The following is a 22,521-nucleotide window of genomic DNA, read 5'->3' on the forward strand; positions in this document are numbered from 1 at the left end:
AGCAGGTGAAGGGCCGTCAATGTCAGCGAATCGATCGAGTCGGACAACTGGAGGAGGTTGAGTGTTTAACGCCTCCTCCAAGATGACGCAGGGAGATATTGACACCACAGGTGGAGATGGGGTCCTCCTCCCCCAGACAGGAGATGCCTGTTCCTCGATGGCGTCTGCTTGGGCGCTCGCCTCGACGTGAATAGTAGCGGGTTGAGGTTCAACCTCAACCTCGGAACCGTCATCCCAATCTACCTCTTCGATGACGCGTTTGCGAGATTTCTACGTGACGAGGCATCGCGGAATGATGTTGAGGGAAAAGGATAGGAGTCTCGTAAGACCCATTTAAGGTCAGTCATAGCGCAGACATTACATACCTTGACAGGAGAACTCGTCGCGGAAGCCGCCATCAATTCCTTCTCATGAACGGCATTCAGATGGGTGTCGAGTTTGGTTTGATGTTCAGCCGCAATACGACGAATATCTATAACAAAAGGAACAGCTTATCATCAAGTCGATGGAGAATGGAGGCCTCAGCGCACCCAGAAGAATGCCGCTGATGTCCTCCAGCTTCATATCGACAGCGTCCGCCCGAAGATGTTCAAGCTCATGAAGAAGTTCGCTTCGCTCATCTTCCATTTCATGGATGACCATACGATTATCCCGGAAAGTGCATTCCAAGTCAGCTGCAACTTCTGCTAGCTTCTTCTCCAGATCTGCGATTCTCTGGGGAGTGCATGAGACATACGAAAACACACGTCGATCAAAAGAAACGACATACCTTCTCGGTGTGCGGCGTCGTGGAGGCCACTTCGACTTTGAGGCTCTCTTTCATATCACCAACCTTCCCAGAAACAAATGGCCCCTGGGGATAATGTTTTCAGAACTCAAGAGGATGACACAAATCTAAGTGAAAGAATACCTCGAGTTGCTGCGGATAAAAGTCATCTAACAGAGAATCCTCAGACTCTGAGCTCTCAGAATCACTGGCCTCAGAACCAGACATAATCATGTCCTCCTCGTGCTGAGATGGTGAAGGCGCAGGTGAAGGCTCGTGGGACAAATCGTAGTCGTAATGGAGAAGGTTACGGATGGAAGAAACAGGTTTGGAAAGGACGACTTGACGATCCACGTCCCCAGTGGAATAGCACGAAGAACTCAGAATAGGCGAGGGGCTCCCCGGGCTGCAAGGGTTACAAGGCGGGGCGCCCGATGGTTCTTCAGGGCCATCATTGCCAATAACATCCAAGAATCCGTCTGCGAAATGGGAGACGAACTGACTTGGGGTATGCTCGGCGCTGTCGTTATAAATGGAATCTACGTCCGACATTTCGTCGTCAAGGAGGCCGTAACGATTCGTATGAGGGGCGCCTTGACTATGTTGCGAAACGTTTAAGTAGTGAGTAAATAGGAGAGGCTGAGTCATTACCTGACGTCGTCGTATCCATTCGCAATCCCGGCTTCTTCGTCAGGGTAAACATCGTCGTAAACGAGCTTGATCGATACTTTTGCAGGGTGGTAGAGCTGAATGGTTAGAGGTTCCCCCAAAGTTAGCGGGGGGAAAGGAGTCGTCACCGTCACCGGACATACCTGGCCGTTCTTCTCGACTATCTTGCCAAAGGTAAATATTTCGCCGTCTTGCACGATACGAGGCTGCTTGATTCTCTCTGTAATTCCGGAAGAGCCAAGGCACCACGTTCCGTGGTGTGAATTTGAATCCGTCATATGTACCTGCGCGAAGCTCGGTCAATTCGGCGTGGACAAAGTGCATTTCAAAGCGCCCCGAGAGCTTACCAGTCCATCTCTCATCTCTATGATAGCGTGTTCTCGCGACATTACGGGGCAAGGAAGCGCATAGGTGTTTGGCGCCAGCTGCCGAGACCCACGATGCTGCGGTGCCCGACCGATGATTACAGTCTGTTGGTCTCGAATCCAGTATACTTTCTGGTTATATCCATAATCTCTTTTCTCTTCAGACACATCTCCAAGCGCAACGAGGCGTACACCCTTGATACCTGCGTGATCAGGGCGTGCGTACATGTGAGATGTGGGAAAGGTGTGGAGAGTGAATGATAAATCAGGCGCGGGTCTGTTCAAGGTTAGACCTAGCTCATCGTGACTGAGAACACTATGAGTGCCCGGAAGGAATGGTTTCGCATCCATCGTTGGTGGTGTCAGTGCTTGAGGCTGTCGAAACTCTATAACGAGTACTTGATTCAGAGACTGATTTGTTCACGTGTTGCCTATCGTGAATTCCGATCCAATTTAAAGCACAGCCATCAAAGGCAACCCAGCTCCAGGTGCTTCTCGATCCACAGATCGCCAAACGCTTGAAGGTGCATTTTCGGGGAGATTCTCTCTGGCTGTGAGCAGACTGTATGTGTGCAAACCCCCAAAGCCCAAAATTAAGTGGTAATGAATATGCAAGATGTCCATCAAAGGCACTGATTCTGGCCGGCGAATATGCCAAGTAATAGAACTCAAGGCAAATTCACTCGAAGAGTACAAGAAAGTGAGTATGATTACGTCGAGTGGGCATGGGCAGTGGGCACCGATGTTTAGGGGGAAGGAATGCTAAAGTCGTGACTACCAGATCCATGCTCATGTTTGGCCTTCAGTCCTCGCCACTCTTCAACGAGCCCATATCGTTGATTATTCCATACATTTCCTCCCAACGCCACCTTACCTTCCTAATGGTGAAAGGGAAGGGGTCGATGCAATTGCTGGTCTTCTGATTGCGACGTTTAAATACGTCGGAGACAACTTTGATGAAGATATGAAGATGGTGGCAGGGGATGCTGACACACGGCGGTGGTGGGGCATTACAGATAGGATGCAGAATAGCGTCATCGGTGGCGCGACTGGGAGCAGGGACGGACCATGGTGGTTCGATTGCGACGAAGTGTTCAGGTTTGAAGGGTGATCGTAGTGAGGTGAATGGTGCAGTGTCTTAGATAGAAGTGAAAGCGACGGAGAATGCATATCATGTACAACGACAGTGAGCAACGTGGTGACTTGTGAACGAGAAGTTGGTATTTCCTCGCCGTGTGTGAATCTCGCGATCACTGTTGTTGAGCAGCCATCTTCTGTTGCATGACAGCTAGTAAGATATTCAAGTTTTCTTGCTTCTTTTGGATCGTTTCCTCAAGGGTGTCGAGGTTCTTTCGCACAAAATCAATTTTGCTCCCATAGTGCTTAGTTGCATCGGCTCGTCTCTAGTAATCAGATTGGGCGTCAGTTGATCTTACGCGCCCCAACAATGCAAGGGACTTACCTTCTTCACATAATAGCCAGTTCCTACATCTACGATAACGTTTTCCGAATCTGCCAACTTCCCAGGCACGTAAAGGGAATTGGTGAGGGGAACCAATATGATGTTATCTGAACATGAAGATTAAATAAGAAGGCTAGCAAAAATTTCCCACATAGCTGTAAGTTTGGGTGGCCTACTTTTATTAGCAGGCTTTATTTCAGTGACGTTCTCGACACAAGCCTTGAATTTGGATTGTGCTTGCTTCAGTTGGCTGAACGAGTTTGTCAGATGTGCCAACTCCTATTTGGAAAAAGTCAAAAGTCAAGAGTCCCCGTTGGATTGATCACAAACATCATCTAGCTGCTTTTTAACCTCAGCTAACTGCGGTAGCTCGAGATCCTCAACACGGATAGACATCGAGAAGGCCTCACGTGTAGGTGGCTATCCAAGAACAAAATTTCCCATTCTTCCCACGAGTCTCTGCAAGGGCTGAAGCAGCCTCACTCCCCGCGTCGCAGAGCCATCTTTTGGGGCACTGGTGCTCAAGGGAGTGTCCTATTATTTCGTTCTCATAATGCTTGAAACGTGGTTTTCTCGATGCCCGTTTGTGTTCCGCCGCTCCTCAGTGCTCCCGCACCGAACAAATCTAGGATCCCGGATTCATGTGACCGGACGTCGTAATGCGTCTGCTGCAACTGCAGCGAAATCAAAGCGAAAACCGTCAACGGGTTCTGGAGAGACCTCAGCGACTCAGTTCCAATTGGCAGATGCTGACCTTGGTCGATTGATGCGTCAACGTAACATCGGTGTATCCGCTCATATTGACTCTGGAAAGACAACCCTTACAGAAAGAATTCTCTATTACACTGGACGGATACGAGAAATCCATGAGGTTAGTTGGATCATACCTCCTGGAAGCAAACTCGCTGTAATGGATGAAATTAGGTCAGGGGCAGGGACGAAGTTGGCGCTAAAATGGACAGTATGGAGCTAGAGAGGGAAAAGGGCATCACTATTCAGAGTGCTGCAACGTTTTGCGATTGGAATGCCACACACCCTATAACAGGGAGCAAGGAGAAGTACGTTATTAATATCATTGATACCCCTGGTTGGTGCCGAATTTCCGTTTGGATCTGTAATTCGTGGCTTGAATACCGTTGATAGGACACGTTGATTTCACCATCGAAGTTGAGCGGGCCCTACGGGTTCTAGATGGTGCGGTATTAGTCCTTTGCGCTGTTTCAGGAGTTCAGGTGTGATTCAGTCTCAGCAGCAGGCATGGGATCATGCTGAAGGATTGATATTAGAGCCAAACTATCACCGTTGATCGTCAGATGAGACGCTACAATGTTCCTCGTATATCGTTCATCAACAAAATGGATAGGTTCAACCCGGGTTGATTCACTCTTTTATTATCATCTAATGGGCTTTTTGGGTTAGGGCTGGTGCTAACCCTGATCGGGTCATTTCCCAATTACGCAACAAACTGAAAATTCCGGCTGCCGCTGTCCAAGTGCCCATAGGGGCTGAAGAGGAGTTCAAAGGGGTGGTAGATCTCATTCGCTGGAAAGCCATTTACAACGAAGGCGTCAAAGGGTATGTTGATCTCTACAGCACCGTTTCCACTTTTACATCTGAGACGTGGTTTATTGCAGAGTTGACGTCGTTGAGTCTAACGTTATACCTCCCAACGTAGTTGAGAAGGCAAAAGCCAAGCGGCAAGAACTTATCGAAGCGCTCGCTGACGTGGACGAGGAAATTGCGGATCTGTTTCTCGCAGAGGAAGAGATTACCTCGAATCATCTTGTGGATGCTATCCGTCGTAACACCATCGGACTAAAATTCTCTCCAGTTTTCCTCGGTTCAGCAATCAAGAACACTGGTGTCCAACCAATGCTTGACGGTGTCTGTTCTTACCTTCCGAACCCATCGGAGGCTGAGGTGACTGCACTGGACACGACCAAACCTAATCCGGACAGTCAGCCGGTACCATTGATTCCCACGGCCGACGCCTCTCTTGTCGGCCTCGCCTTCAAACTAGAAGAAGGTCGTTATGGACAGCTCACGTACATGCGAGTTTATCAAGGGACTTTAAGGAAGGGCGCGGTTATCTACAACGTCCGTTCGGGGAAGAAATTGAAGGTCCCTCGCTTGGTACGAATGCACAGTAATGACATGGAGGTGGGATCCATTTCATTTCTTTATGTGCATGTGTTCATATTCAACAGGATGTCAATGAAATCGGACCAGGAGAAATTTGTGCCATGTTCGGAGTTGAGTGTTCTTCTGGAGATACTTTCAGTGATGGGTCCAACTCATACTCCATGGTCAGTCACATACAATTATTCCTCAATAGTATATATCATTTCCCATCACGATCAGACGTCCATGTTTGTTCCAGACCCCGTCATTTCCCTTGCGATCAAGCCGGTCGGCCAGGAGACCCCCAACTTCTCGCGAGCTCTGAATCGCTTCCAGAAGGAAGATCCCACCTTCCGCGTGCACATTGATTCAGAAAGTCAAGAGGTGTGTATTCTTCACGTGTGGGCGCCATCTTTAGTTGTAATGCAAGCTTGCAGACGATCATATCTGGGATGGGGGAGCTTCATCTTGAAATTTATGTGGAGCGTATGATGCGAGAGTACAACGTTGCTTGCAGCACCGGAAAACCTCGAGTTGCTTTCCGTGAAGCAGTAACCACCAAAGCAGATTTTTCGTATACGCACAAAAAGCAAACTGGAGGTGCTGGCCAGTTTGGCCGTGTAGTTGGGTATATTGAACCCATGGAAAAGGATGAAGATAGTGGAAAAGACGTGGGCTTTGAGAACCTGGTTACGGGTGGTAACATCCCAACCGGGTACATACCAGCTTGTGAACAGGTGCCTAACGTCCCCCTCCAGGACTTCAACTTAGCACTAAATATGATATCGTGCAGGGTTTCTTAGATGCTCTGAAGAAAGGGACACTCTCTGGGCACCAAGTGTCAGGAGTTCGTTTTGTATTGATGGACGGTGCCGCTCATGCTGTTGATTCCTCCGAACTGGCCTTCCGACTAGCGGCATTCGGTGCATTCCGGGAAGCTTACAAGAAAGCGAACCCTGTTATCTTGGAACCAATCATGTCGGTCGAAGTGATCGCGCCCGTAGAGTTTCAAGGCGCTGTCATTGGTGGGATAAACCAGCGCCGTGGGACAATCATTGATACAGAGGTTAGGGACGATGAGTTCACCGTCACAGCAGACGTGGCGTTAAACGACATGTTTGGTTACTCGAGTCAGTTGCGTGGAATGACTCAGGGGAAAGGTCTGTGCCATTGCATGCTTCACATGTGGCTCTCTTTTGATACTTGCACATTTAGGCGAATTCTCTATGGAATACAAGGTATTGTTCGCCATCCAAGGCCAATATCAACCGCTGACGCACTTTCTCCTTAGACGCACCAGCCTGTTTTACCCAATGTACAAGCCGACATGCAAAAGGCATACCAAAGGTTCTTAGAAAAGAAGTAGAGTAATCCTCTCCTGTGGCCAGAGGTGATCGATTCGCAGCACGCTCCTTCGCTTGCATCTTCGATACGGTATAATTTAGATGTATAATCGTGTTCTCATCATTCTATTTCTTCCATGGGAAGTGCAACCCCATCTCCGTCGTGAGGAATGCTCGTTTCGTGGGGTGCTGCAAACAGTGAAAGGATTCTCATAGCAAGAGTATCCGGAGAGGTTCGAAGAAAAGGGACTTGAATCATTCAAGTCACAGTTGTAATTGTTGCGATCGGTGGATGTGTTAAAAGGGTTGGTATCAATCGGTGTGGGGCTGCCTCACTCCAGTGACGCAATGATGGGATTCACGCGATCATGATTGTGGGATCCAGAATTGGCATCGCGGCAAGTTGAAGTTGTACTCATCCTATTGCTAATGCACAACCAGTAGGCAGGTTACCAGCTAGACACAACCAGGACGATCGAGTTTGACATGCATATCCTCTTTCTTCCCAATATCTTGAGCATCAAAACTCCCTAACAGATAATGCCAACAACATGGCTCTTGGGCAAGTGCGGCGGATATTTGCTCCACTGCCACTGCATTATTGCCGCTCTACACTGGATCTGTCCCCCCGTCAACGATGTTGCTCAAGAAAAAGACCAACGCTCTTAGACAGGATGTTGATCGCCTTTTTGCAGCAGGAGGTGACATCGCCGTCCCGATTCTCAGAGCCATCAATGCTGCATCCGATGCATTCCCTCCTCTGAAAGCGCCGCACTCTTCATCCTCGATGAGGTCCTAGTAAATTCGAGAATCGATGCTCATCACTCGTAACACGCAGAAATTCAAGTCAGTTAAGAATGAATGGAAGGAGTCTGCTCAAAGCCTACTTTATGCTTCATTCCCGCTGATATCATGACCGTAGCTCTCCGTTGGTTTGGAGCCGGAAGGAAGTGAGAGAACACACGCACTTGAATGAAGGTACGTTTTTCCCTGAATAAAAAACAGACACGAACAAAAAGCCCCCAAACCCAGGGGACACCCCCTACTCCCAAACCCCCGGTAGTAAAATCTACCCAGCGCAAGCTACGGAGGGTTCCACCAAAAAAAAAAAAAAAAAAAAAAAAGCCCCCAAAGGAGGACAACATGAGAAACAATGATATTCTACTGTTGCTGGTGAACCAGACAGGCTCCGAGTCGCCGGGACTCGTCGCTGTTAGATATGAGCATTCTGACAACTCAACAGAGAGCACTGGGAGAGTACCAGCGTTCCTTAAGAGATCTATTTCGTTCCTGAAGGCCGGGTGGTTGTGTTGGCGAATTGAGTGATTTAGACCTTGACACCTTGTTGAGGAAATACTTGTCGTAACCATGTCCTTCGGTTCCAATTTTGTGACTTGGGCGAACGCAGACAGGTAAATTTGTTTCCTGACCCCTGGTGGAGTATGTCAGAGGCGGAGAGTGAAGCTATCAGGGCTGAGGTAAGTGGAAAGAGACGCGGCTGTGGGTGGAGTCAAGAAGAGGTTTTCTGCCCAGAGAAGCCCGAAGAAAAGGGACTCCAATGTGATCGATCCAAAGTCACAACGTCAGTGTATGTGTTGGTCGTCGGTGGGCGCCACCGGGACGGGCCCGGCCGAATGACATGTCTTGAGTAATTCATTGATGGGATTCACACGATCATGATTCTGGAATTCCAGAGCTGACAGTGCAGCTGCTTATCTCGCTTCAAGTTGTGCTCGTCCTGCACAACCAGGACGATCGAGTGTAGCACACTTCTTCCTAATGGCGGATCGCAATATCAAAACTCCCCATCGGATAAACTGGCGTTCACCTTCCATAAGGCGCGGTACCTCATGTCGACCATTATGGCTCTTGAGCAGTGCAGCATATATTTTATTCCCTTCCACCGCATTACCGCTCTGCACTGATCTGTCCCCCATCAACGATGTCGCTCAAGGAGAAGGCCAACGCTCTCAGACGGGATGTTGATCGCCTTCTTGCAGCAGGAGGTGATATGGCCATCCCAGTTCTCACAGCCATTAACGTCGCATCCGATGTATTCCCGCCCCTAAAAGGTCCCGCTAGCGCCCCCCGCTTCATCTTCAGTGAGGTCCAAGTAAGTAATGGGTTATGTTGAATCAGGAACCAAGGCTCATCACTCGTAACATCCAGAAATTCAAGTCAGATAAGGAGGGATGGAAGGAATTTGGGAAATATGTGGTTGATATTGTAGCGGATGTGCTAGCGGCGATCGAATCCTATGACACTTCAATGGAAGAGGCAAAACCTTGGCTAGAGAACGTCAAGAAGCTGGACAAGTGCGTACTATTGATTTTTGGTCGGTTGGCTATCCCATTTACGTGCTACTTCGCAGCGCACTAAAACAGATCATCGCCGAAATCGTGCCAATGCTCGCAAAAATGAAGAAACGTCACGCTGTTACCAACTACCTCTCACTGCTGAAGCATCCGGGAAGGATTGATGACTTCAAGAAAGTTCTGGATCAGGTGACTCTTTCTCGCATTGCTCTGCTATCCTGATTCCTGACTGTTCCGCATCATGTAGCTGAGAACTAACCTAACAACTGGTGCCAAACTAACAAACATAGCAAATAACCAAGAGAGTGACTCGGTTTTGAGTGGACTGCGATATCCGACCATCGCCCATCATGACCCAGATGAGGCGTGCCTGGAGGGAACCAGGACAGATCTTGTCAACGATATCATGACCTGGGTTCGCAACGTGGAGGACGGGGAGAAGCAGGTGATGCTGCTGACAGCTGTGGCCGGGGCTGGCAAGACTTCCGTTGCCCATTCAATCGCAGAGAAGTGTGAGAGCGAAGGGCTGCTGTTGTTGACGTTTTTCTTTAAGGCAGGCGAGCAGTCGCAGCCGGACCATTTTGTTTAGCAGCATGGCCCGATCTCTAGCAACGCGTGACCACTCATACCGCGCCTCTGTTATATCCATTCTCAAAGAAGATCCAGCCCTCATGACTGCGTCCTTCACCGTGCAATTCGAGAAGCTCGTGGCTAAGCCTCTCCGCCTGAGGGGATTGCCTGCAGGCGGTCCTCTGGTGGTAATTGTTGATGCTTTGGACGAGTGTGAGCCGCGAGACTTCGAACGCCTTGCCGAGATACTTCGGAAGGAAGTGCCAAAATTACCATCCACCATCAAGTTCTTTGTGACGTCGAGACAAACTCATCTCGTGGATCGTCTTCTTTCACCCAATTTTCCCATCGACCGACTTGGCATAGATATCTTGAATAATGCCAATAAACGAGACTGCTCTGTTTACATCCGCGCGCAGCTGCGTTGTCTAAAGGATGGTCATTCAGGTCGGGGAGATGAATTTGAGGAAGACTCATTGGTTCAAGACCTATCAGAAAAAGCCGGTGGCTTGTTCATTTGGATCAGCACTGTCTTCCGCTGTGTCAGACTGGCCAAGGAGCCGAGGAAAACGCTGAATAAGCTGCTCAACACAGGTGCCTTTCGATCAATGGATTCTCCTGAAGGAGTGATGGGTACGTTGTATACGGCCATTCTGGAAAAATGTGATTGGGAGGATGAAGATTTTGTGCATGACTACCCCATCGTTATGGGGGCGATTCTGATTGCCGAACAACCGCTGTCTATCGCGGCGTGGGATGCAATTCTGTCGCCGTTCTTAAACTCTTCCATCCATGACACGTTGGTTGAACTTGCTCCCCTCTTACTAGGGGTTCCCCATTCCGACACACCAATTCGCATCATTCATCAGTCGTTCCGTGACTTTCTCATGGGCCAAATCGGTCCCAAATCACTTGTGCATCATCATTACACGGTGGATACGAGAGAGGTGAATGCCAAGATAGCCCTGCGCTGTACCGAGATCTTGAATAAGGATCTTTGCTGTGTGGAGGGTTTGGGGCTGATCAAAGACCTTCCCGAAAAGGATGAATTGCCACGCATATCTCAAGAGATGCAGTTGGAACAACTCCGTTACTCATGTCGGTATATCGTGCACCACCTCAAAACTGTTCCGGAGCCACAAGAGGTGCTCAGTGGATCGGTTCTCACATTTATGAATCAACATGTAGCACGCTGGGTGGAGGTTTGTGTGAGAACAGAAGGGTACATCAGTGTATCTTCATTTCCCAAGTGGGCTAAGGTATGAAATATCAGTGTGGCTTATAAGGAATTCTTATTCAGGCTTGTTCACTTTCAGTTGAACATTGATCGGAATTCAAAGAAAGATATTCACAAGTTGATCCAAGTACTTGACAAAGTGAGACAAAATCTGGCATTCTTTTCAAGATTTCAGGAGGCACATGAGTTGACAAAGGATTCCGTAACCCTCTGCCGTTGCCTTGTGTTGGCAGACTCAGAGTCCTACATCCCATATTTGGCTTGATCACTCAATGGTCTTGATGTATCATTGAATGATTTGGGACATCCACTCCTGGTGATAAAGAAAGTGTGAACCTTTGGTGTGAGCTTGTTGCTATTGATCTGATGCTATACACTCCAGATTTGGCTCAATCACTCAGCACCCTTATGATATCATTGCATAATCTGGGACTTCATTCTGAGGCGCTGTCAGGGGATGGACCCTGGGTCCCCATGACCCCTCTCTACAGTCCACAGTCTGACCTGTAAACACAGCCCATCTCAGGGCATAACTACTGTGGGTAAGAAAGTGTCAGGGCAATAGCCCCAAACCCTGAGCCACATGTAATTAGATACATATAGTCATGTGGGTAAGCGGGAACCTCCGGGTAACTGCTTACATACTACTGTAAAATACACACTCTTGTATCACTTATGGCTCTGTGTGCTGAGCTACCCTGAGACCTCACACTTTTTTAAATGTATGAGGTGTGTTTTACAACACAACCCACAAAAACTCATCAATCTTAACATCTGACTTGGTAGCGCCAATGGTGCCTAAACACGCTGTAGGAGAAATAACGGTCACACTATGGAAACCCATTATGGAAATATGCCAGATAAATCACAAAACCTCATATGACAAGTAGATATAAGGAATAGAAGGATCTGAATTTTAATGAATTTTAACAAATTTTTACGAATTATTACGACTATATGCAATAAATTGAAAGAAAGAAAATCAGCAAAAATACTTCAAGCTTAGCATCAACAAGACGGAATTCTCGGGGGAATTTATAGCAAATATTAAACAAAGAATTAGGACAATCGACCAAGATTTGACTATAAAAACAATCAGAGAACTTCCACGGAAACTACTTTCCCACATCCGCACATGTAGCTGTCATATCCATCCCCAGCCATCGACTTCCGATCCCTCTGATCCCTCCGGTCTACCTCTGCTCCTTCTTCACTAACCTTGGAGCTCCCATATTCCGCAATCCCCTCGGTACCCCTCAATGGTCACCACCCCCTCCTTTCAATTTATTACCTACACCTCCCTAAGTACGGAGCCCCGAAGGCTTCTGGACAGCTCTGACGTCCGCTAGTGCACCCCCACCTCCGCTGGGCAATACACTTGCTTGCCCTGCAAAGCCCACCTTCGGGCCTGTCCCTCCTTTCTGTTTCTGGGTTATCGCCTGCCTTTCCGTTAACCCTGTAACCCGACTCGTCGGTAATATTCAATCAGCTAATGTCTGACCCCGTTAGTTCCGCTCCGCTCTGCCATTTGCGGACCCACCCTTGTTGTAACTATATATATACTCAACTTGTACATAGGTTACACCTCAGTAATAAAATTGACTAGTGTACCCCCTCCAGTTCTGGTTTCCAGTTTAGTAAGTTAGGGCACGGACATGTTACTTGGCACAGTGCTCCTGGCATAAGTCGCTGAGGCTGAAGCCCTCCGCCATGGAGACTGTCAGGGGACGACTCCCGGGTCCCCATGACCCTCCCCTATGGCCCACAGCCTCAGGTCTGGCCAGCCCTATCCAGGGCACAATCTACTGTGGGTAAGAAGATGAGAAGGAAGCTAACTTCTCATCTTCCCACAGTGGCCACAATATCAGCAAAACTTCCGGGGATACCCGGAAGTCACATGAAGGGGTAGAAACCGGGTCCGGAGCATGCGGCGCACGGAGCGTGCATGCATGTGGGAAGCGCAGCGGGTGGAAGCGGGTCCGGACACGGGTCCGGGTCCGGGCTAGTCAGGGTGTGTGCCCTGACAGAGACATCCCCTCATCTCAACCTGGTCTCTGACAGTAGCCAAGGATGGAAGTACCACGGAACAAGGATTCCTCAGAAACTAATGCAAATTCAAAGTCATGTTTATAATAGGAAATGTAGATGTCCCCCAAAGAAAGTAATTACAGGGAAAACTACCCATAAACGATGGAGAGATGACTGAAACTCCCACAAAACAAGGACAACGCTTAAAAAGCAAGTGTGAAGAATAACCAGTAACGACCGAGATGAGCTTGATAACCCATTAGAAAGGAAGGGATCTAATCTTAATCCACCCAAATTTTCATAATAAAAGAATCATGCATTAATGAGATATCCAATAACGGGAATAGCGACATCAAAAGTCCGAGCTCAGGGAAAAGACAATGATTACGTAGGATCCATAATTGAAACATACAACGAAATTTACACGGAAATTATGAAAAATAGGAAACTATAGTTATGCAAATTTTCAGCCCAAACGGTGCAGCCGTTGTAAAGTTATACCAATGACGGGAATATAGAAATCTGCATCATGTTTAATGACATGTGAGGGTGGCAATGCAAAGGGAACTGGCCATTGGAACTGAGATCTGCACTTCAGCAGATCGCGAAGACCAATTTCCGTCCAAATAAGGAAGAGCCTGGTCAAAACAAACCATGGAAAGTGCAAAACAACCTTAGATTATGAGGGAAAAATCTGAAATAAATCATGGAAGCCCATATGAAGGATACAAACACCCGTGCATACCATAAATCCCGAACAATTAAACAGAAACGGTGCCCACATACAAATGACTACGGGAACGACACATGTGATTACTGAATGTGCACGCGAACTTTTGCTAACTTGATGAATACCAGGCAATAGAACACAACTTCAGTACCATTGGAAAGGTGGGAATAAATAAAAATTTATGATACCAAGAACGTGAAAAACTATCTAGAAATGAATGAGATACAAGGACATGAAGTTAGAAACCTGAAAACGCGTGGGAAGACAGCTTCAAGAGGTCCAGAGCCCTAAATAAAATACATAAAAATATGAAACTTCGAGGACGACCTACTATAACAATGAACAATACATATGGAGGATCAGGATGTGATAATACAAAGGGAAATCAGGGAAGATGAACGAAATCCACGAAAACCACTAAACTACGATGGACCATGGCGGGAATTTTAGGGAACAATATTCTAATGAAGTGGAGAGCTATAATACATTTGTTTGAGTAATTCGTGACTACTAGCAACTTTTTCTTTTGGTTTTAAACCGAATAATTCACTCAATTACCATTTCAAGTCTCATTTTAACTAAAGGTTGCTGAATAAAAATGGAATAAATCAGCTGAAGGTCTCAGCGCAGCCATATGCATAGTAATACGAAGTTTGAATTCAGAATCACCGAGTCATAGCAAATTTAATGGTAAATATGAGGAATTTGAAATAGGAAACTGCGACAAATGCAGTGCAGTCAAGTTTTAATTAACCATTAAAATAGCTTAGGTGAGGAAGGACAATAAGGATTCTAGGTGCAGTCTGACCGCAGTAGAGCCGCAGTTTGGCACAGCAAAGTGCAGTAGAACTATAGTGTGAAAATTTCATTCTTTATTCAGTTTGAGAAAAATACACTGTAAATAAATCCTGTAAATACGAGGTAGAGCATGAAAGGTGACCCAAGGAGTATAAAAGGGAGACTCTTTCTGCAACTTTTCGCCCCCCTCAGAGAAGTAAGAAAATAGAGTATTATTTTTCTCAAGCATTTCTGGTTGTCACTCCAGTGCGAAAAAGTGATATACAGTTAAGATTGCCACTGTAGTAAAAGGCAGCAATTAAGGAGAGAAATATTAAGTAGATATTTCAACAGGAGAGCTGGTTAACACTCCAGATTTCAAAGTGTAAACACAAAACAGTTATTTTGCTACTATTAACTGAGTAGAATCTTTGAAACTTCACCAAGTAGAAGATTTAATTCAAGTTAAATTCCAGATTAAACAATGCTACACAGAATTACACCTAGACAAATTAAGAAATCTCAATAAAGGAACAGCTCCGCAGGGCTCGGTTTATCTGTAAGTCAATTCCCAGAAACTTTAAGATTAACCCATGAAAATAGAATTAGCCAAAACACTTGGATTGGTACTATAATTACAATAAATACTACTAGTACACTTCCCCATCCTAACTAAAGAACCAGGGAACAGCTTGGTGGGTGGTCTCATTTGAACCTCCCAACTGACCTTCCTTTGTTCTCTCCTTCAATGCCCACAAGGGCAAGGTTGCATCTGCAGCGATGCTAAAAAGAAACAAGCGGTTCATTAAGAAACCGCAATCTCCCATCATGGGAGATTCAAATCAACAGCTGTCATCAGACGATGACGAGGATCAACACAATCCAGCAATAGTAACCACCTCAGGGCTGGCCCCTGAAGGTTTTAGAAACTTATGTGGAGTAAGTGCAGGGCCTAATACCCCTAGAACTCCACAATATACTGATCTAACCCAAGCTGGGGAAGATCCTTCACCTCCTCACAAGGTGATTGACTTGTGCAATAAATGCATAAGCACCGAATGATCAGCCCAAAAAGCTGATTGGATAGAGTCACAGGAAACTCCAGGGCCCAACTATCGGCTGGAGTCCTCCCTCATGTCCCCAAGTCAAGCCCCAAAGGCAGACAAAGGGAAACAAAGGGAAGAGCCCCCGCATTGGCTATCCGAAAAACTACTGGACTTGTTCCAGGTTCTGTCCAAATGGAGGATGGAAAGCCAAGACCAACTTCTTCTCAGGCTGGAAGCCCGAGAAGGTGCAAAAAAATGCCCTGAGCACAGGATCTCCCAAAGCACGGAAGCTCCAAAAGAACTTCCGCTGTTTACACTACCCCACGCCATGCCAGACAAGGCAAGGTCGCCAACCTTGGAGGAGGTCTCTGAGATAATGAAGAGGAGGTGAACTGAAATGAGGGAGTTCACTGAGGAAGCCTTACGGAAAAGTAAGGAAAAACCAGCGAACAGACCCCTCTATGAAAGGGAAGCACCCTCCACAATGGCCTCACCTAAACAAAGCGAGCGTGGAGTGTTCACTCCAAGAACCCCTTCTGGAACCCCCAGAAGCAGCAATGTCAACTGGGGAGAGTCACTGCTCACCCAACCAAACTTCCTCCTGGAAAACCAGGAATTGTGCATAATAAACTCGATCCAAAAAAAGATCGAGGAAACGAACCACAATAGTACAGCTCATCTAGAGATAACTCTAGAAAGAATGGCCAACGCAATCAATGCGTTGACTGAAAAAATCAGCGAGCAGACAGACTTGCTGAAGGAGATAAACTTCTCACAAAAAAGTGAGGAAACAAAAAAACACCCCTGGACCATGGGCCAGGACATAAATAGAACTCGTGAAAAATTTACGAAAAGAACCACCAGTGAAAGCACACTGGAGTATCATCAGCGACTCAACAGAGACGCTAAGGAGATCCTTCTCCCAAGGATAGGAGAAGACGATGCCGAAAGAAGGCATCATTCAGAAATTAGGAGGAGAATCAGCATGTACCAAAGGTTTGTGTCAAAAACCCGTTGGTTATGGAAGAGGGGGTAAATGCGTGAGTCCAAATGCAGGCGGGGCTCAACTAGAGGGGGGTCCGAGGGCTCCGGTAATGAACCGAAGCTTCTCAGGGAGCCCGGTTCTGCTGGATGGTACAAGAGGCTCTAAGAAGGATGCGGCCTCAGCGACTTGGAGGGAGCGCTGTGCCTCCGTTATGTCTCAGTTAGTCCTTGTATTTCTTATGTCTGAGGTGTCTTGTAGAACAGGGACAGGAATCACTCAGAGGGACTTTGGGTGGCATTTTAGTTGAGATTAGAACTGAGGAACTACAGGTTCTAATCTACGTGTATTTATAAAGGAGGATGGGGAGGACTTTAGTCAAAGCCTGAAATGACAAAATGGGGAAAACACCGAAAGGTACCAAATGATACTGAGAGGTACCGAAAGGTTCCGGACGATATCTAAAACGGGGAACCGAGGTGTCGGGCCAAGGAGGGCGGAGTTGGAGGCCGGAAAATGAATGGGGAAGACAAATGGGTAAGGGGGGTTAGCCGACTGAATGGTAGTAAGAAGGTAGTCGTGCTAAGAATGGAAGATGACTAATAAGTGATAGCGTGAAGGAGATCACCGAAGGATGCGGTTAGCTCCGAAAGCGGAGTTGCGTGTCCGAAGGATGTTGGGTGACTCCAATAAATGAAGTGGGTGAGGGAATGGTTTAAGGGCATGTCATGGGATGTCGGAGGTCCGTCAGGATATCGGAGCAAATCCGGGGTCTCCGAATGTTCCGACTTGGGACCGAGGTTCCGGGATGGGAGTGGCCAAGGTTCGGTGTGCCGCAACCAGACCGGAGCTGAGACAGTCAGGAGGGAAGGTGACTTGGAGAGTGGGGAGGCATGGTGTAGGGGATGGTGAAGTTGTTAGGAAGGTGTGATGTGGTGGGAGTGCGCGGGGTCGGGATTCTGGGATATGACAGTTTGGCCAAATGTCCACCTTCGATGGACCTCTCGAACAGAGAGGTAACTCAACCACACTCTCTCAAAACAATGAGAGAATCCAAATACAACTTCAGGCAAATTCACCTGAAACCAAAGAAACGCTGCAAGGAAGATTTCCCCCAGCGAAAACCCCCCCAAAGGAGAGATCTCCATTGGATAGCGACCCCATGAAGGCAGGGGAGCAAGAGGAGTACCTGGAGAAATGGTACGAAAAGGCCATAAGAATGGCCAAAGTGAGAATACTCACTCCCTACCCAGAGGGAGTGAAGCCTGAAGCCCTAAAAAATGGGCTGGCTTTCCCTGACAAGAAATGGTCAGGGGAGAATGACATGGAATCGTTCTGGCAGTGATTCACAGAACTACTGGGATTCCTTGCTTTGCAAGGATGCAAAGGTCCCCAATTCGACGAAGTCCATCTGGACTGCTTGATTCACAGATTAGGGGGACCCATGTTTGACCTCAGAATAAGACTCCAAGACGAAACTCTCCTCAGAGGAGACAAGGGCATGTTCCTCGAAGTTCTCAACATATTGATGAGAACTTTCATTAAAGCCTCTGCCACGTTGAATGTGACAAAGAAGTACCGCAACATTAAATATGAAGCGGAAAAAGGCCTAAAACAGTTCTACCTAGAACTGTCTAAAGCAGCGTCCCAGATGGTGATGCCACCAGACCAGGTGTCCTTCAATGCCAGGTTCCTAAACTACATTCCCCTTGAATGGAAGAGGGAAATGATTGCTCATGATAGAATCAGAGCGGACTTCTCCTCAAATGAGGAGATGTTAAAAGCAATATCTCGTGTAGATGAGATAATCGACGGGCTGAAGATGTCTTCAGCCTACAAATTGGGATACTATACCCGAACAACTACCATGGCAACCATGAGCCACGGTAGAGCCCTCCCATCAGGAAAGAAGGCTGAAGAGCTGAAACCCAGATGGAAAGAGGATACATCCTCGAAAAACTTGAGGAAAACCAACCAAAAGTCAGTTCCAATTTGTGGCAAATGCGGCAAAATAGGGCAAACGAAAGATTGCCCAAGACATGATGCAATGAGCGATGAAAAACCAAGGCGCATAGCCACCATGGAGATTGTGAACACAACAGAAGAAGAGTCAGAAGTCTCATCAGACAAAAAACCAGAGAACAACTCTGGTAACTCCAGAGCATCGAGCTTCGAAGTAGAGGACCCATATGAAGGACCTCAATACTCACCTGACTCAGAGGGTGAGGAAGTCAATGTTGGGACCATAAGGATGAGCCCAATGTCAGTTGTCGATCACAACAACATAAATTACAAAATCAAACTGGCTGTAGCATGCCAGTTAGAAAACACGGCAGACGAAAAAGTTGCCAAAGCCTTGGTGGAAGCACCAAGAAAAGACACCTTGGAGAAATACACCAAAGTACCCAAGGAAAACAAGGAGAAAGGGAAGAAGGACCAAAAGTCCATCGAAACCCAGACCCCCTTGTTTGATGCGAAATTCTGCATCTCAAAAGATGTGGGAAAATACCCTGCAAACAGACCGCTCTCAACAAAGAAAATGCTGATGGCTCACATAAAAATAGCAGGCATAAAAGCCTATGCGCTATTCGACAGTGGAGCCAAAATGGATGCTATATTGCCAGACTTCATCCACACGGTCCACATCCCAATTCTTCAATTGGAGAACCCAGTCGTCCTTCAAATGGGGATGAAAGGAACAAGATCACAGATCCTGTTCGGAACAAACATGGACGTTGAGATCAATGGCCATGTAGAAAAACACCCCACAGTGATGACAGTAGACTCAGTGGGAATCACGGAGCTTTTCCTCAAACATGTCTGGAGGCACCACAGCCTACCCAAAGAGATCCTCATTGATAGAGGAAACACCTTCATCTCTTGTTTCTCAAAGGAACTTGCAGACCTCCTTGGAGTCAAGCTCACCCCTTCGGCACCTTATCACCCCCAGACAGATGGACAGACCGAATGGGTAAACCAGGAGATAGAAGCCTACCTCTGAGTGTTTGTCAACCACCACCAAGATGACTGGGCAGACTGGCTCCTGCTGGCAGAGTTTGCCTACAACAATCCCATCCACTCCTCCACCTGCCAAACCCCCTTCAAGCATGACACCAGGCGACACCCCAGGATGGGGACAGAGCCCACATGCACGTCTGAGGTGGAAGTGTTAGAACTGGGCAAGGGTGGATGATTCTGGAGGGGAACCGGAGACTTAGCAAGGAGGGACCTTGGCCTCAGCAACTCAAGTGGAGCGCTGTGCCATTGCTGTTTGTCCATTTGGTCCTTAATTTCATAGGCAGCGAGCAGGAAGTCTCTAGGGGGCATTTCAGGTCGATTTTTAGACTAAGGCCTAAAACGAGTATGTACAAGCACCAATATATATAATGGAGAGGGCGAAAGCACAAGGAAACAAAGGGGGTCTGAATCGGAACGAAGGTGTCTGAACAGGAACAAAGGGATGACAGAAGCAGAGCGGTACTGAAGGTCATAGGGCTGAACCTGTGGTACATCCGAAAGGAGGTAAGGAGAGCGAAGCCCAGAGGGGCAGGAGGATGAGGGGAAGTGGGGATGATGACTAACTGGCTAGAATGGGAAGAAGCAGCAGTCCAAATAAGGATGAGGGGGAAACGTGAAAGACACATTACAAGCAGCGAAAGTGCCGAAGATGATCCATGGAGCTCAGAGGTTGCGGAGCTTACGGAGCTTATGGAGGCAGGGTTGAAAGTCCAAGGAATATTGGCAATGGTGTTTACGTAGTATGAGGTCACCAATGCAATGGACTAAAGCTGAGGTGGGGTCAAAGCCCGAGGTAGGAACTATGATGGAGTCTCAGAGTGAAGGTACGAGCGGTGTCTGAGTACGAGGTACAGGACAGTGGCAGAAGGCTGGCAGAAGAGGGCCAGAGGGAAGAGAGAGGAAAGAAGAAAGGGGAGAGGAGTGGAGGAGAGGAAAGGTGTCAGGTCCGAAGGTGAGTATTGGAGCGGATGGGCGAAGGGTAGGAGAATGATGGAAGGGTGGAGGTGTTGTGAGGAAGAGGAGGAGTGGGAGGAAGAGTAGGAGGAGGGTGGCGAGAGGAGTGGTGTTCGGCCCGAGGTGAGTATCGGAGTGGATGGAGATAGGATAGGAGAAGGATGGAGGAGTGGAGGTGGCATGAGGGATGAGGGGTGGTGTAGTGTCAGGACCAAAGGTGAATATCGGAATGGACAGCGGTAGGGTAGGACTCCGGAGGTGGTGAAGAAGGAGGTCTGGGAGTCGGGTTGGGATCGGGTATGCACGGATATGACAGGAAGCTGCAGATGTGTTCTCCTCAAGAATGATGAAAATGCAAGAGGAGGCAAAGGTGGTGCTGGAGCATGCAGTGGACAAGATGGCCCATGTTATAGAAACGGATCTAGAATCTTATGGTCCGTGACTATAGGCAAGCAGACTTTGGGATTCCATCACCTTATTTCGCTGTCAAACCCCATGCCAAGCTTTCCCACTGGGTTTTGGTGCTGGCTGGGGGATTTGTTGAGTTTCAAGGGATTTCCCTTGACCATTGTAATATTTATATTAGATAGTTATGAGTCATATGACATGTAAGGCAGTTGCTGGAATTGTTCCTTCCTTATCTAATACATAACCCACAAAACCTTGTACCGCAATTGTAACTGCCACACCATTGTGCCACCACTGTAAGCCTTCTCTGTAACATCTGACTTGGTCCATATCGATGTCTACATCGATATTCTTACAATCTGTGAGAAAACCTCAATGGCCCAGTGAGTGCTCAGACACCGGACCTCACTCTTCCCGCACCCCCCCACTGGGTGGTTGAGCTCCCATTCCTATCCTTCTGTAGTACCCTACTGGGTCCTATGACCCTTCCTCCCTTCTTGGGAGGGAGAAGTGACTCAGGCAGTCCCAGGATGCCTGGCCACATACCTGTGGGCCCAAATTCCCATGGTCACTCACTACCATGCACTGGTCAACCAACCTGCCTGTCCCAACAAACCACTACTGGTACGCTCCCTTGAGTGCCAAGTAACCGATAGACAACCACTGGGCTACTCCCTCAAGGAGTGCCAACTACCCACGCTACCGGTACGCTCACATGAGCACCAAGTCACTGCTAGCCAACTGTTAGGTGGCTCCCTCAAGGAGCCCCCATTATACCTGCTGCCGGTACGCTCCTCGGAGTGCCAAGTTACCATTAGTACACCCAGCCTCAGGTCTCCTCCTGCTCTCCCTTCAACAGCTATGCAGCCACCTCTGTCCATGAGCAGAATGGCTCAGGTTGGGTTCCCTGGAACCCATTCCTGTAACAGCCCACTACTATGACTGCAACTGTGGAGCAGCCCCTACATACCAAGAAGGCGACCAGGTCTGCCTCAGCACCCAGAGCTACACAACTGACTGTCTGACCAAGAAGGTGGACCACAAATGGATTGGCCCCTTCAAGGTCACCAAAGTCATCTCCCCCACCGCCATCAAACTCCGACTCACCACATGACAAAAGGGAATCCACCCAGTCATATCCATGATGAACATCAGGCCACACCACCCTGATGAAATTGCAGAATGCCCTGCTGACCCCCACCCAGGCCCAGACCTTGTAGATGGAGAAGAAGTGTATGAGGTTGAAAAAATTCTGGACTCTAGATGGTGGCACTGAAAACTCACTTGGTAAAGTATATGGGCTGGCCAAATTCAGAGAATCAGTGGCTCACATGCAACCACCTGACCCACACCCCTGACCTAGTGGAAGAGTTCCATCGGATGCACCCCCATGCCCCAGGGAGGGAAAGAGAAAACCACCTGGCCACTTTGAGGCAAAGCGGCTTAAGGAGGGGGTGATGTCAGGGCATGCCCTGCCTGACCCCACTCTGTGCTGTACCACTCCTTCCCTACTCTCTTTCTTTCCTTCTTTCTACATGGACCACCTTTCTTGTTGTTCAATGTATCACTGGTGCATATGCCACATCCTCCTTTTGTATCTACCATTCTTATATCACTGTCACCACTGCCACGCTCACCTTGCACCCACAGTGGACCCTCTCAGGATCTCCTGTGGAGACACCTGGACACCCATGGCTGTGTGCGAGGATGATGTGGCATGCCCCACATGA

The 22,521-nt window shown here is 47.9% G+C and overlaps 5 protein-coding genes across 5 annotated transcripts; 3 read left to right on the top strand and 2 right to left on the bottom strand.

The window, feature by feature from the left end:
- Positions 1–341: 341 nt before the first annotated feature.
- On the bottom strand, positions 342–1,776 carry EI90DRAFT_1636496 (uncharacterized protein). Its single transcript, XM_039051985.1, has 5 exons — positions 1,579–1,776; positions 1,418–1,512; positions 911–1,364; positions 770–853; positions 342–714 (listed from the first exon to the last, which is right to left on the bottom strand). The coding sequence occupies exons 1-5, from the start codon at positions 1,711–1,713 to the stop codon at positions 451–453; spliced, it is 1,032 nt and encodes a 343-aa protein (XP_038913818.1). The 5' UTR covers positions 1,714–1,776; the 3' UTR covers positions 342–450.
- Positions 1,777–2,416: 640 nt separating this feature from the next.
- On the top strand, positions 2,417–2,911 carry EI90DRAFT_2927336 (rhamnose mutarotase; the record flags this gene model as incomplete). Its single annotated transcript, XM_039054937.1, has 2 exons — positions 2,417–2,500; positions 2,582–2,911. The coding sequence occupies 2 exons, from the start codon at positions 2,417–2,419 to the stop codon at positions 2,909–2,911; spliced, it is 414 nt and encodes a 137-aa protein (XP_038913819.1).
- On the bottom strand, positions 2,568–3,683 carry EI90DRAFT_3066094 (Prefoldin). The gene is made up of 4 exons (XM_039060932.1): positions 3,593–3,683; positions 3,439–3,541; positions 3,263–3,369; positions 2,568–3,203 (listed from the first exon to the last, which is right to left on the bottom strand). Exons 1-4 carry the CDS (start codon positions 3,656–3,658, stop codon positions 3,051–3,053), a joined length of 429 nt encoding a protein of 142 aa, XP_038913820.1. The 5' UTR covers positions 3,659–3,683; the 3' UTR covers positions 2,568–3,050.
- Positions 3,684–3,696: 13 nt separating this feature from the next.
- Positions 3,697–7,125, top strand: EI90DRAFT_3066097 (elongation factor G, mitochondrial). The gene is made up of 12 exons (XM_039060933.1): positions 3,697–4,133; positions 4,187–4,349; positions 4,406–4,494; positions 4,549–4,625; positions 4,682–4,837; positions 4,897–5,422; positions 5,470–5,568; positions 5,624–5,767; positions 5,821–6,120; positions 6,177–6,543; positions 6,599–6,621; positions 6,675–7,125. Exons 1-12 carry the CDS (start codon positions 3,816–3,818, stop codon positions 6,747–6,749), a joined length of 2,337 nt encoding a protein of 778 aa, XP_038913821.1. The 5' UTR covers positions 3,697–3,815; the 3' UTR covers positions 6,750–7,125.
- A 1,270-nt stretch (positions 7,126–8,395) lies between these two features.
- On the top strand, positions 8,396–11,539 carry EI90DRAFT_3155969 (uncharacterized protein). The gene is made up of 6 exons (XM_039066030.1): positions 8,396–8,839; positions 8,896–9,041; positions 9,098–9,230; positions 9,289–9,551; positions 9,595–10,870; positions 10,928–11,539. The coding sequence occupies exons 1-6, from the start codon at positions 8,669–8,671 to the stop codon at positions 11,111–11,113; spliced, it is 2,175 nt and encodes a 724-aa protein (XP_038913822.1). The 5' UTR covers positions 8,396–8,668; the 3' UTR covers positions 11,114–11,539.
- The last annotated feature ends 10,982 nt before the right edge of the window (positions 11,540–22,521 follow it).

The sequence above is a fragment of the Cantharellus anzutake genome (genome assembly GCF_015039405.1).
Source record: "Cantharellus anzutake strain C23 chromosome Unknown EI90scaffold_38, whole genome shotgun sequence".
NCBI lineage: Eukaryota > Fungi > Basidiomycota > Agaricomycetes > Cantharellales > Hydnaceae > Cantharellus > Cantharellus anzutake.

Bases quoted from the DNA above. Each gene is read 5' to 3' on its own strand.
- EI90DRAFT_3155969 (XM_039066030.1), top strand. From the start codon at position 8,669: ATGTCGCTCAAGGAGAAGGCCAACGCTCTCAGACGGGATGTTGATCGC. The intron at 8,840-8,895 runs GTAAGTAATGGG...CGTAACATCCAG, and splicing joins TCATCTTCAGTGAGGTCCAA to AAATTCAAGTCAGATAAGGA. The intron at 10,871-10,927 runs GTATGAAATATC...GTTCACTTTCAG, and splicing joins CATTTCCCAAGTGGGCTAAG to TTGAACATTGATCGGAATTC.
- EI90DRAFT_1636496 (XM_039051985.1), bottom strand. From the start codon at position 1,713: ATGACGGATTCAAATTCACACCACGGAACGTGGTGCCTTGGCTCTTCC. The intron at 854-910 runs GTATTCTTTCAC...CATTATCCCCAG, and splicing joins TTTATCCGCAGCAACTCGAG to GGGCCATTTGTTTCTGGGAA. The intron at 715-769 runs GTATGTCGTTTC...TGCACTCCCCAG, and splicing joins CGACGCCGCACACCGAGAAG to AGAATCGCAGATCTGGAGAA.
- EI90DRAFT_3066094 (XM_039060932.1), bottom strand. From the start codon at position 3,658: ATGTCTATCCGTGTTGAGGATCTCGAGCTACCGCAGTTAGCTGAGGTT. The intron at 3,370-3,438 runs GTAGGCCACCCA...CTTCATGTTCAG, and splicing joins AATAAAGCCTGCTAATAAAA to ATAACATCATATTGGTTCCC. The intron at 3,204-3,262 runs GTAAGTCCCTTG...TCTGATTACTAG, and splicing joins CTGGCTATTATGTGAAGAAG to AGACGAGCCGATGCAACTAA.
- EI90DRAFT_3066097 (XM_039060933.1), top strand. From the start codon at position 3,816: ATGCTTGAAACGTGGTTTTCTCGATGCCCGTTTGTGTTCCGCCGCTCC. The intron at 4,626-4,681 runs GTTCAACCCGGG...TTTTTGGGTTAG, and splicing joins TTCATCAACAAAATGGATAG to GGCTGGTGCTAACCCTGATC. The intron at 5,569-5,623 runs GTCAGTCACATA...CATCACGATCAG, and splicing joins GGTCCAACTCATACTCCATG to ACGTCCATGTTTGTTCCAGA.